Source organism: Bubalus bubalis, chromosome 9, assembly GCF_019923935.1.
Source record: "Bubalus bubalis isolate 160015118507 breed Murrah chromosome 9, NDDB_SH_1, whole genome shotgun sequence".
Classification (NCBI taxonomy): domain Eukaryota; kingdom Metazoa; phylum Chordata; class Mammalia; order Artiodactyla; family Bovidae; genus Bubalus; species Bubalus bubalis.
In genome coordinates, this window is record NC_059165.1 from 28,971,229 (window position 1) to 28,985,429 (window position 14,201).

At 40.1% G+C, this 14,201-nt stretch overlaps 1 protein-coding gene across 4 annotated transcripts in view; it reads left to right on the top strand.

The window, feature by feature from the left end:
- The first annotated feature begins 279 nt into the window (after window positions 1-279).
- The window catches only part of SSBP2 (single stranded DNA binding protein 2), a 315,423-nt gene continuing 301,501 nt past the window's right edge, over window positions 280-14,201 (top strand). Inside the window, exon 1 of one of the 4 annotated variants that reach the window (XM_025292262.3) lies at window positions 280-522. In XM_025292262.3, the coding sequence (XP_025148047.1) occupies window positions 461-522 (62 nt within the window). In that variant the 5' untranslated portion in view covers window positions 280-460. The remainder of the gene's footprint in view (window positions 523-14,201) is intronic. The other 3 variants (XM_025292260.3, XM_025292263.3, XM_025292261.3) reach the window with 3 other exon arrangements.

Consider the following 14,201-nt stretch of genomic DNA (forward strand, 5'->3'; position numbering starts at 1 on the left):
CACTTTCCCCTCCTCCCGGCGCCTTCTCTCCAGTGAGGAGCCGAGCGCGGGCGGTGCGGGGGGAGGGGCGGCAGCGGAGGGAACAGCCAGTTGTTTAAAATCCTTCTAGAGCAGTTTCTAATTCCCCCCTTGCGCCGGGGTTCGGAGGGGGGAGGGGGGGAGAGGAGCGGGAGGAGGGAGGAGAGCGGAGAGGGAAGGAGGGAGGGAACCCGGGAGGGAGGGAAGGAGGGAGGAGACTGCCGCTTAGGCTGTAGCCGCCGCCGCGCGCTTCGGCAGGCCGGAGGGAGGGGGGGAGGCCTGTCAGTCTCGTGCGTTGCCTGGGCGAAGGGGGCGGAGCTTTGGCGTGGGGCGGCCAATAGTGGGGGTGGCTGCGTGGGTCGCCATGGGGACGGGGCTGTTCCCGGGGAGGCTGTGATGGGTTGACAGGTGCGTGACAGTGGGAGCTGCTCTCGGCACAAGCATGTACGGCAAAGGCAAGAGTAACAGCAGCGCCGTCCCGTCCGACAGCCAGGCCCGGGAGAAGTAAGTGTCTCCGCTTCTCACCCACCTCCGCCTTCTCACGCGCGCACACACACACACACGCACGCACTCGCACACTCTCTCGGAGACACCCAGACACACAGACACTCTGCCGGGGGAGAGCCGGGGGGTGGGCTGGCAGGGGGAGGGGTACGCGAGGTGGGGGGCGTGCGGTGCGGGGAGCGGCTGTTTCCCAGGAGGGGCTCGCGCGGGGCTGGCGGCCGTGGGGTCTGGCGGGCGGGAGGGAGCGAGTGTGTCGGGGGGCGGCGGCGGTGCTGGTGGCGGGGATGGAAACTTGTTTGGGTGATTGAGGGAAATAACCCGCGGGTTCACCTCCTCGCAAAGTAACTTTGGAGCTGGGGTCCGGGGCTGCGGAGAGCCTCCGGGGATAGAGATTGGGCGAGAGGGGGCAGCTGCGTGAAGGAGGGCACGCGGAGGGAATGTGGGTGTTCGGTGGGGGCGGGCCGTGGTCGCGGCGGGCAGCTCGAGGGGCGCCGCGGCGGGGGGCTCGGGCGCCGGGGCCAGTTGCGCCTGGCGAGGCGAAGGCAGCGGGGCCGGGCGCGCGGAGGGCGGAAGCCGGGCGTGGAGCGGCCGAGCGGGGCCCCGCTGGGCGCGGAGACGCGCGCGGGGCGCGGAGGGCGTGTGCGGGGCGTGGGCTGGGTGGGCGTCGGGGCTTTCCTGGTCCGGAGGAGGGACGCCGCGTTCGCAGCCCCGTGCGCCCCGCGGAGCCCGGGGCAGGGGGCGCCAGGGGCGCCGCTGAAGTTTGGGAGTCAAAGGACCGAGTTCCCGGGGAGGAAAAGTGTGCTGGCGAGAAGCGGGAGCTGCTGGGGTAGGCTGGCGTTTCTGCCGCTCGCAGACTACCCAACTCGGCGGCGGCGACGGCTGGAGAACTTTTTTTTTTTTTTTTTTGGAGACTTCCAGCCTCCCAAACGTGGAGGGCCGTGGCGGTCCGGGCGGCGAGCGGGGGTCGCGGGGCGCAGAGGAGTAGCGGTGGGGGCCGCGGCCGCTGGCGCCAGGAGGGCTGTCTGCAGTGGGGAGGGGGCAGTGGTCCGAACCCGGACTTGCAGGAAGGGTCGAAGCGTGGAGACGGGGAGGAGTTAGTTGTTCGGTCGGTGTGGCGAAGAGATACAGGTGTTAACTCCGGTGGAGCCCAGGGGAGGCTGGTGAGAAAGGAGCCCCTCCCGGCCTGGGATGCCACCGTCACGGCACGCTGCGAAGCAGGGTTGTTTGCTACTATTCTTATGTGCTTGTAACGGTGATTTGGTTGTTACTAAAAATGAGAGCGCATAGTGACTGTGACCACTGAGGAAGAACCCCTCTTTTCTGTGCAGCAGCTCTTATGGTGATTCCCACTAACCACCTCCATTCTGAGGATGAGGCGTATCCCTGTCATTGGACGCGCTCTGCCCTTCCGAGGACTTCAGACTGGGGAAAAGTCTGAGAGCATCTCTCAAAAGCTACTTTAGTCACCTTGCACAAGGAAATAGCTGCGTAAATAAAAACCGAATGTGCAGAAACTACCGGGTTTCCCTCCTAGTTTTAGGCAGTTAATAGTCTTCTGAAAGTTTCTTGTGCCCTACGGTTGGGAACATTTCCTAATCTTCGTGTTGGCAGCAATAAACACAATTCCTATAGGATTTAGGGGCGGCAGGCCTTGGCATATCAAAACAAACCAAAAAAAGATACTCCCCGCCCCCCTCACCCCCAAGGTATTTTCTGAGCTGTATTCAGGATCTTGTTGCTGTGACAAGGAGTATGTAAAAGATTTAGCATTATAGGTTGGTTAAGAAATAGCAAGTTACTGGAATTGAAGTTTTGAGATAGCGTAATTTGTGTGCATTTATCATTTAGTGGCAATATATCTGAGAAAATAGAAACATTTAGGAAAGATGTTTTAATGATTACAGAGTATTTGGATTTCATAGTTTTGGGAGTGAAGGAATTGAAATGTGTATTGAGGTATATTTTACTTATTTTCAGGGTGGTTGAATTTGAGAATCCAAATTTTGGGTTTTATTTGAACTTCCAGAAATGGCTAAATTTAATCTATATTATGATAACTTTGTAAAAAAATTTTAAAAGCATCTAGCATAATAATGAGGAAGTTGAACCTGGTGTGTCTTAAGTCATTTCTAGCTCTAATTCTGTGGTTATGTCATGAAAACAAATAATTGCCATTTTGCTGTCAAGTCTACCAAACTGAACACCAAGTAACATCTACATTTGTAAGCCAGGTGGTGAGAGTTCTGCTAGATGGTGCTATTTGATTTAAATAAATTTCTTCCATTCATTATAATTGGCAGCAGGAATCCTGGATTGCTTTGCCTTATGGACTACATATAGGTAAAGAGGCCACTTTTGGAGAATTGACAATGACCATTCTGAGTTAACAGTTGTTGCATTAATTTCTAGGCGAATGTTGTTTGAATCTAAGACAAACATTGAGGTAGATTCTGTTTGATGCAATAAGTTTCATTTTGCTAGAAGAGTTGATCTGATTACTCATTTTTTGCCCTTTATGTGCACTTGGGACTTTAAGGGCACTGTTCCACAATAACCTACTGACTTCTGAAGATAGGTATCTTGAAGTTGTCTTTAAAATGGATATCACCAGACTAAAAAAAATTTTTTTTAAGGAGGCAGACCTCAAAAAGTGCTTGAGTGAAGAATGTTCTTTTATATAGCAAATTAGAACTGTAGTGACCTTAAAAATCACAGAAATAATGTTTTTCAGTAATGAATATGTAAACATTTTACAATAAAAACATTCTGAAAAATGAGTCATCATTAAAAATAATGGCATGTACATAAAATAAAAATACTGGTTTTATAATCCATCAAGAAATACATTTTCTTATGAGTTCATAGAGGAGAGCAGACAGGCCCTTATCTATATTATATCTTTGCTTTCTCTTTCGTTAAGTCACTGTATGGGATACTTGAAATTAATTTGTAGATTTTATGCAGGTTCTATATTTTCACTATACATTTCTGAACATAAAAATGACTGGAGTCAGATTAATTACTGATTTCATTGTTTTAAAAGCCAGACGGGTCAGGTCTATACAGAAGTTTGGATTAGGTTTAATTATAGACAGGGTGATTGAAAACCCTTGGAGGGAGGAGGGATGTTGGTGTAGAAATATAAATTCTGATCCTGTTAGGTCATTTCCCCCTTTAGCAGGCTTTCTTTGTAACATTGTACTGCAGTCTCAATTGCAATTAAGTAACTATGCAATTGGTTGTTTAATATCTGCCTTCCTCTAAAATGTAAGTTTCTTGAGGGCAAGGGATAATACTTCGGATTTCTTCTCTGAGGTGTCCTTGACATTGAATAGTGTCTTCAAATGTCAAAAGCACCAACTAAATACTGTTGAACAATGAAGATGTTAGACTCAAGGGCATTTTTTCAATGTGAAAAAAATTTTTTTCAGTGACCTCCAGAATAAGGACTTTGGAAGTTTGAATTCCATATTCTCTAGCTTAGGGATATTTAAAAAATAACTGATAACAAAAGAGTAATCATTATTTAAATTGTTATTCTGTGTGTAAGTCACTGTGTTCTGCACTTCATTTTTTCTAATTCTCCCAACAATTCTGCAAGATACTTTAATTTTTTCTCCATTAAAGCAATAAGAAAACTCGTGACTAGTTGAGTAACTTTGCCCAGAGATGCACTACTAGCTGGGTTTCTAACAAAGATATCTCTGCTTAAAATCTGTAGTTGAAGATGAAAGATACATTTTTTTCACTATCCTAGTTTGCCTTCTTGATTTAGGGTAGATTGCTACAGATTTAGGGAACAGCTTTACATAATCAGATATAACAGACTTTAAATATTTGATCAGATATGTAGTCTTGACCATTGGTGCACCTTATGCTGATACCCTCCATTTTCACAGATTGCAGACATATATATGGTGTGGGGAAGACAAACTTTAGGAGGGAAAGTTGAAAGCCTAAAATAATGAAAAATTCTTGCTTCTTGAGACTTTCTCCTTCTGAAACTTTTGTGTGATCATTTAAGTTTTAAAATTGGACACTGGAGTGAACAAGTTCTGTCTGAAGTGTTGCTGAATTTTAGACCGCTCTCTATGCCACCACTGCCGCAGAAGGAGTACCTAGCGCCTGAGAATAGATGAGTGTGATACTACTTTTTGTTAAACTAATTTCATCTTTAAAATTATGGAATGGCACAGAAAGATGAATGTGTTATAAAACAACATTAAACAAAGATACTAAATAGTGACATTAAGTTAAACTTGTCAGAAACTATAGAAATCTGTACATTTGACCCTGGGCTCTGAGAAGTAACTTTGGTTTTTAAACTATGAAAACAACATAGACTCATTTTTAAGGGGTTAAGATCTAATGATCATTTAAATATGATTTCACATAGACTGCCATGATTATGCATGAAATAGAATTTAGTCAAATGAATTTTGGAAATTTGGAAAAAACAATAAATACTCCATATAAGAGAGTTTGTAGATACTAGCATCAGCATGACCTCTTTTTTTTTATTCAATTTCCCCCCCCTAAAAATGAAAAACTTTTCTTCTTCCTTCCTTCCTTTTTTTCCTAAAGGAAATAAGGCAAGTGAAGTAATACAGATCTTGTCAGAAACTTAATTGAGAAGCAGTTAATTCATTTAACACAATTCAAGATTTCTAAAACCAATGAAGGAAAACCTTTATGGGGATTAAATTTTCTATATTATTCAGTTGACTCTTCCCTTCTCAATCCCCAGGATGTTTCCTCCAAAATAACTTGTATCTAATATGTCAGCTCTGGGAGCCTTGCTTTTTGATTGATCTCCTTTCCATTATTTTAGAAGTATCCAAAAAATGATTTTTTTTTTTGAAGGAACAAATCTAAAGAAAAAAGTGTAAGATGTTGAGAGTTAACTTTTAGTATTGTTTATTTAGAGGTTTATTACTCTTAGAAATAGTAATAATGTTGAGATGTATTTTTTCAGAGCTGTGAAAGAAAAAAAAAATAGGTTTATTTCCACACCCTACGGCCAATTTGCCATATAAAACCAATTTAGAGTGAAAAAAATTAAGTTTTACTTTGCAGTAGTGAACTAAATGCATCTTATATTTTCAGTTACTACTCGAAAATAGAATTATTTTGTTTTAAAATTGAAACATACACTGTAAACAAGGGCTGGAATACCGAAGTTGCTGTTTATTAACACTCCACCCTAATAGTTTAGAATTAGAAGTAAAATTTGGGGAATTTAGAATGTTCTCTCTTCCATAGAGATCACAACTGTTACATTAATGTTGGGACATAGGATTGAGGCTTAATGTACTAGACTTAAAAGACAGGAAACTACTTAGAATGTTTAATTTAAAATATGTATTGAAGATCATTTTATTCTGTAATATGTGGGACTATTCCCTACTATTGTGTGTACTTTATTGCTTTGACATTGGTATGAGAAGGATAGAAAATATTTGTGTACTAGTGATGTATTGTTGGTTAGTAAGCCTCTGTAAACATGCTAAAATATTACTTTATTAATAACTTACTACTTATCAAAGGAGGGCTTTAAAATAGCACTGGAGCAATAGAATAAGATATATTTTGAAATCTGAAAAGAGTTTGGAATTAAAAGTAAGTGGTTATATTTGGATTTTAAAATTTGCTTGTCAGATTTTATATATGTTTTACATATGTAACATCTATTAATGTAACACATGTATACAACTTAACATGACTTGGACTGTGAGTTATTTGACTATACTACCAAAACCCCGTGTATACGCTAAAGAGTGATCTGAAAGGTGGTCTGCCAAGATTTATATCCTACCTGTTTTCAGTAGTACAGAAATAGTAGAGGCTATTCTTCCCTGAACTATGTATCTGAGTCACTGTGTGAGATGTTGAAAAACAGGTAGAAAAATGTTCCAACCAGGGAAGAATAGTGTTTTTCCAGATAACTTCTAATAGCTGTACAAGTTGCTCAAATTCTTATTGGTCATAATGGGTAACTGGTAATTTTTGTCAGAGTGGGTTAGTAAAGATTTTTGAGAAGTGGTGCTAATAATGTTTTTGTAATATTGATAGAACCAGAAATTTATCTGAGCTCACAAGAGCCTGGGCATTTCCAGGCAGTGAAGGAGTTAGTATTTGTTCTTTGTTCCTCTTTAAAAGAGACACTTCAGTTGGTGTCACTTCTTTAGTAGTGACAAAACCACCTTCATATTTGACTTTAAGAATTTTGATTATTCTGTTTCATGTAGGACCCATACCGCTTTCCAATAGTAATGAGCCATCATAACATTTTAGATCACAATTCAGCGGGAGTGAACTTAAACCAATGACCTGGAAATCTCTTATTTTTGATCTGTGTTAATTTTGCTTCATGGCATATCAAACAAGTAGTTGAGCACAGAAAAAAAATTGTAGAAACTGATGTATAACACTTTTTTTAAAAAAGAATTTTTTGTAATTGTATATATAATACAGATTTAGTTACTAACATATTATAAATTTGTAGTTAGTGTAATCTACTTCCCTGGTGGCTCACATGGTAAAGAATCTGCCTACAATGCAGGAGACCTGGGTTCGATTCCTGGGTCAGGAAGATCCCCTGTAGGCGGGAATGGCTACCCACTCTTATATTCTTACCTGGAGAATTTCATGGACAGAGGGGCCTGGCAAGCTATAGTCAGTGGGGTTGCATAGAGTTGGACACAACTGAGCAACTAACACAACACAAGCCATCTTAAAATACTAACGAAATATTTGTGAAGATAAGAATAGTAGATGAAAGTTTTTATTTAGCTCTGTGTAAGTTAAGGGAGGAGTTGATGCCAAAAACAGAGTCTCACCTGAAATTAATATGATTATTTTTCTTTAGTGATCTGATATTTGCCTTGATTCTTCTTTTTACCTACTTCAAACTTGAGAAAAAAAAACAAATCTTCTTTACTAATATAAAAAAGTAAAGAAAGTGAATGAGTAATCCTGTTAAAAATGATTTTATTTAAACAGGATTAAAATGATTTTTTTTTCTGTAAAATAACAAAATCCCAAATACTACATAAAGAGTTTGTGGAGTTTTGTCATAGAAAGTTAAATGTTTAATAGCAACAGTAACAGCAGATGCTATCATTTGAGTATTTGTTTATATTTGCCAGTTTACTTGGGACTTTCCAGGTGGTACAGCGGTAGAGAATCTGGCTACCAAGCGTGAGTCATGTGTTTGACCCCTGGATGGGGACGATCCCCTGGAGAAGGAAATTGCCTGGAGAATTTCATGGACAGAAGAGCCTGGCGAGTTTCAGTCCATGGATCACAAAGAGTTGGACATGACTTAGTGGCTGTGCACTTTAGTTGCATTGTCTCATTTAATCTCAAGAATCCGCTAGACTGTAGGTACTGCTTTCTGTTAGTATTACAGGAGAAACAAGAGACTTAAGAGATTATTGTGCTTTTGGTAAGGAAAGAAAGTGAAAGTGAAGTCGCTCAGTCGCGTCTGACTCTTTGCGACCCTGTGGACTGTAGCCCACCATGCTCCTCCGTCCACGGGATTCTCCAGGCAAGAATACTGGAGTGGGGTGCCATTTCCTTCTCCAGGGGATCTTCCCGACCCAGGGATTGAACCCAGGTGTCCCGCATTGGAGGCAGACGCTTTAACCTCTGAGCCACCAGGGAAGCTTTTGGTGGCGGGTATCAAAACAAGAGATAGAAAATGGCTTAATTGGTCAGGGCTTAAGAATAATTCTCATATAACAGGATGTCTAGAAGAGGTAGTTTCTTTGTTGATTTAGAGACTCAAGAACACCAAGAGATCAGCTTCTCTTCCATCTTCATTTTTTCCCTCCCATGAATGCATCGTTCCTGCATCAGGTTCCCGGAGTCACTTCCTCATACAACCAAGTATAAAGGCAGGAGAAGGGGCAAGGTTTTTCCTTTATGTCTCATTAATCAGAGAGAAAAGCTTCTTCTTGAGGTACTTTGCAGATGTCTTCTTATGCCTTATTGAAGGAAACTGTTCCCTCCGCTAAACCAGTTACTGGGAAGGGTAATGGGATAACCATAACTGACTTAAATCGGTCATCCTCCAGGCTGGGAACATTCCTCCCTTGTATCTGAACTACCTAAGCACAACTGGAGGTCTTTGGCAAGGAAGATGTATCTTGAAGATATAGAGAGAATGAAATGAGTCCTTGCCTTATGGAACTTACTTTCAAGTTTGAAAGAGAAGCATATAATAATTAACAAGTAAATATTGGGACATCTTATGGAATAATCTGAATGAATCTTTTGGCTAATCCAATATATACAGTAGGCAATTTCAGATAGAAGTGCTAAAAAGGTAATAAAGTAGTATAATTGTAATATAGAGAATGACTGGAAGGCTGAGTTAGATTGGGTGGTTCAGGGGAGACCTGAGTAAGCAGAGACCTGAGTAATATTGAAAGAGTCAGTCATGAGGAGATTTGGGGTTAGAGCATTTTAAACAGGCTAAACTACCATTGAGGTAACCTCTCAGCATCAGCATAATTGATACATAAAATATGAGTCAAAATTGGGATGAGAAGCTGTGCTTCCTAGAGTCTGGTTTTAGCTGTTATTGAGCAATTGGGTGGTGAGCTTAGTTTGTATGTCTTCCTAAATAATAAGGTTGCCTATCTCTTACCTTCTAAACCCCAGGGATGTAGTTGTTCCTAGTGAAGGGAGTGGAACACTTGGCTTTTATAATATTATTGATGTAAGAAATATTTAAGATTTATTGAACACTTAAGGCCTGTTGGTTTGAGAAAGGATGGTACAACTGGATAATTATTTCTCATAAATTTCCTATATTGGATAAAACCCCCTTACTGTGCTTCATAGCAACCTCTACTTTTCATTTTTCATGTGGTCACAAATTTATGGATCATTTGTGTGATGTTTTGTTTAATGTCTCATCTGGTTATGTTGGAAGGTCCCTGATGAGAAAGAACCATGGGTATTGTCTTCACCACTGTAGTCTTACTGCTTAACACAGTGCTTGGAGTGGAATATTTGTAGGATATTCCGGAATATTCCAAATAGATATTTGTAGAATTAATGGATCAAGGATGTAACTGGTTATAAATATATCACAACAGGATATCACTTTATTTAGCTCATTTTCTCCCCAATATTTCTAATATTTAGAATCAGGATTAGTATGTAGTTCCTAAAGAAGAGTTTTCTCTAATATAGGCATTTAGTGTCTTCTGTGGCTTTCAGGACTACAGGAGATTACCTAGTTGTATCAGTGTGAAGTACATGTACATTTTTAATATGAATTTTTGATAGAATAGTCTTTTTGTGTTTCAACAAATTAATAGTATAAATGGAATTATGCTTTAGAGTTTCAAGGCATTTTAATGTGCTTTATTTAAATCTCTCAATAATTCTATGAGGTAGGTGATAATTCCCATTGACTGTAGAGCTTTGTACATGGAAATTGACTTACCCAACTGCGGTAATATAGGTAATACATGGCAGAGTTTAGTCATATTTAGATTTTTTTGGTTCCTAGGTCAGTGTTTGTTTCATTATACTACAGCTGCCTCTTTTAAAATAAGAGATTCATATATATTTTAAGAAAGCTTAAGTATAGATTTGATTTAACAGAGAATTGTGGACTAGAAGATAGTTAAAAGTTTATATCAATACTTTAAGTGAATATATCGATACTTTGTTAAAAGTTTATATCAATACTTTAAGTGAATATATCGATACTTTAAGTGAAAAATATTGTTACAACGTGGGTTATACAGAATCCTATATAATGACTTAACTCCAAAAGTGCTACACCATAAGTAAAATCTGTTATTTATTTGAACTTTATATGCTTTTGTTATATAAATTGATTGGTGTGGGATTTGGAGGTAGTTTGGATTTCTAGTCTGTGAAGATTTATGCTAATTTAGGTTGATGAACTCTATTCTTTTGCCAGTTAGGTTCAATTTGGAGAGCTGAGGTAGTGTTTTTTTTCCTTCTGTGCCTCTCTCCAATAAGGGAGAGAGCTTTTTTTGATATGGATTATTGATAGAATATTCTTTTCTTATTTTTGTGTTTATGGTTGTAAATATATATATATAATATATATATATATAACATTTACCACTTTAACCATTTTTAGATGTACATTTCATTTTTTTCACAATGTTATGTGCTATTTGTCATTTATAATTGGATTAAAGTTATGTGATGATTATACTCTTATAAGTGCATTTAAGCAATAGCTATGTATTAGAAAGCTATTAAAGGTTTTTTTAATAAGCATTTTTTCCCCTGGAATTAAAGTGAGGGACTGATAATATTATTCTTTGTTTTAGACATGTTGTAATGAATAAAAAAACACCAGGCTTCCCTGGTGGCTCAGATGGTAAAGAATCCGACTGCAGTGTGGGAGACCTGGGTTCCATCTCTGGGTTGGGAAGGTCCTCTGGAGAAGGGGATGGCAACCCACTCCAGTACTCTGGCCTGGAGAATTCCATGGACAGAGGAGCCTGGGAGGGCCACAGTCCATGGGGTTGCAAAGAGTCAGACACAACTGAGCGACTTTCACACAATGAAAAAATTTCAGTGAGGTTTTTTTTGCCATAAAATACATTTATATGATATACGTATGTGTATGTAGTATATACTGGTTATTAAGCCCATTCACATTGTTGTGCAGGATCATCACCAACCCTCTCTAGAACTTTTTCATCTTCCCAAACTGAAATATTGTATTCTTTAAATAATAACTCCCCATTTCTCTTTTCGCCCAGCCCCCCTGGCAGTCACCCTTCTGTCACAAGGAATTTGACTCTTCTAGATACTTTGGTGGTGCTTTAGTCACTAAGTTGTGTCCGACTCTGGCGGTTTAGTCCCCAGGTTGTGTCAGACTCTTGCAACCCCATGGACTATAGTAGCTCGCCAGGCTCCTCTGTCCGTGGGACTTCCCAGGCAAGAATACTTGTGTATGTATGTGTGAAAGTCACTCAGTCGTGGGATTTCCCAGGCAAGAATACTTTGTGTGTGTGTAAGTCACTCAGTCGTGTCTGACTCTGCGAGCCCATGGACTGTAGCGCCCCAGGCTCCTCTGTCCATGGGGATTCTCCAGGCGAGGATACTGGATTGGGTTGCCATGCCCTCCTCCAAGGGATCTTCCCAACCCAGGGATCGAACCCAGGTCTCCCACATTGCAGGCAGATTCCTTACCAACTGAGCCAAAGTATAATTATGCAATGTTTGTCATTTTGTATCTGGCTTTTTTATTTACTTGCTTAATCCATTCATTAGCTTCATAAAGTTGATATAAAGCCCCATTTTACATAGGGGGGAACTGAGTCTCACTGAGGTTATATGCTTTGTCCAAGGCCAGGTAGTAAATTGTATAGTATGAATTCAGACCCAGGTTTCTGAGTCCACTGCCAATTTTAAACATCTTGCTTCAGTTTTATTGCCTCATATGGGAAAAAAAATAATGGAAGTCACGAGGGTAGTAAGGGGGAGGGGATTGCTTGGATAGTTCTCTTTACACATATGCATTTTTACCTGGGGTTGGATGCATTGAAGAAGAAAGAGGTTAAGGAAGAAGGTTAAAGAAAACATTTTACAGGTGCTAAAAAGGTGGGCAGAATCATAGCTACCCAAAGTGGTCCCTCCACACATAGCTCCAAATTTGTTAGCTGGTATCTGAGATTTAACAACTTGGATACAATGCTTCTCAGAGAGGACGATGCCAATTAAGAGTTCAGATTATAATTTCAGGTAGAGCTGTTTCTCCGTTCTTTCTGTATCTAGAGGCAAAGTAATCTGGAATGAATTACTTTACTTGGTAAATTTTAGAGACAAATAAATAGAAGAATATGTAATGTGTAGAAAAAATGCTTTCTCCTCTAATTATGAGTTTCCTTTCATTCTCTCTTCTACCCAGCATATGGCCTGTTTGGTTTTTTTTTGTTTGTTTTTGGACTAGGGCATCTGGAAGGTTCCATGTGGTCTAGGAGCAATAGTACAAAAATATTGAGTCTATTACATAGTCATTTCTATAGTACTGACTATTGGAGAAAATGGAAACAATTCCTTTGTTTCACTTTTTCACAGTGTCATTAAAATGGGATTAAAATTATGTGATTATTACACTCTATCAGTGCATTTAAGCAATAGCTGTTATTAGGAAGCTATTAAAGGTATTTCAATAAGCATTTTTCCCCTCAAATTAAACTGAGGGACTGATACTATTATTCTTTCATTTAGAAATATTGTAATGAAAAAAACTTCAGTGAGGATTTTTTGTTTTACCATAAAATGCATACATTTACACAACATATGTGTGTGTGTGTATACTGGGAATAGTTTTCAGGTAGAAGTTCATCTTGGGAAATGACTTACTAATTCATTTTTAATTTAGATTGTTAGTCAGTAAATTGGATCCAGAGCCAAAAAGATTACAGTATAGGCAAGTTTTTAACTAAAACTTTAAATGATGTTTCCATTTCTTGTCTTTGTGTTTTTTTCCCAACCAGCACCTTGGATTTTTACTATGATAGGCTAAATAATGGCAACTCAAAGATGGCCACATCCTAACCCTTAGAACATGTGACTGTGTTACCTAGGAAATGAACTTTGCAGATATGACTAAGTTGAGGATCTTGGATGAAGGATCTTGAGATGGGTTACTTCCTCCCTAGATGATCTGCGTGAGCTCAGTGTAATCACGTGGGTCCTTGTATGAGAGAAACTAGAGGTTCAGAGTCAGGCAAGGCCATGTGGTGACAGAAGCAGAGAAGGGGATTGGGAATGCTGCAGGTTTTGAAGGGAAAGGGCAAGACCAGCGGCCAAGGAACGCAGTTATCCTTAACAAGCTAGACAAGGCAGAAAATGGATTCTAGACCCTTGAGAAGAAACAGAGCCCTGCCAGCACCTTAATTTTAGTACTTCTGATCTCCAGTATAGAAGATAATAAACTTGTGTTGTTTCAAGCCATTAAATTTATAGGAATCTGTTACACATTCTCTCTCTCTCAGTCACTAAGTTGTGTCCAACTCTTCCAACCCCATGGACTGTAGCCTGCCAGACTCCTCTGTCCATGGGATTCTCCAGGCAGGAATACTGGAGTGGATTGCCTTTTTCTTCTCCAGGGGATCTTCCCGACCCAGGAATCGAACCCAGGTCTCCTGCATTGCAGGCAGATTCTTTACTGACTGAGCTATGAGGGAAGCTAGCCATAGGAAACTAATACACAGTTTTTGCACCGACAGAAGAATCTACTGTGACCATATTAAGCTGACAGTACCAAGCTATATCCAGGGTGAGGCACAGGCAGTTTTTTTCTTTTGGTTTTGGATTGAGAAATAGTTAATATAAAATTTGAGTGTTTTGTTTTGTTTTCCAGTTTTTGAGATGTTATTGACATACAGTATGGATAAGTTTAAGATGTGTATTGTGATTATTGGATATATGTATATGTATATATTGCAAAATGATTTTCATAATGAAGTTAGTTAATGCCAAAAAATGATGTTGATGCTTTTCTGTAAGATGGGGAATCATTAACAAGTGAGTCCATGATATAGCAATCACTGGCTAACATGCTGCTAGTTAGTAATGTTTCTGTATTTGTATTAGATCCCCAGTAGGATAGCTCCCTTAAAAGAACATGTGAAGACAGTTTATTGAAGGTATGTGCACGATTA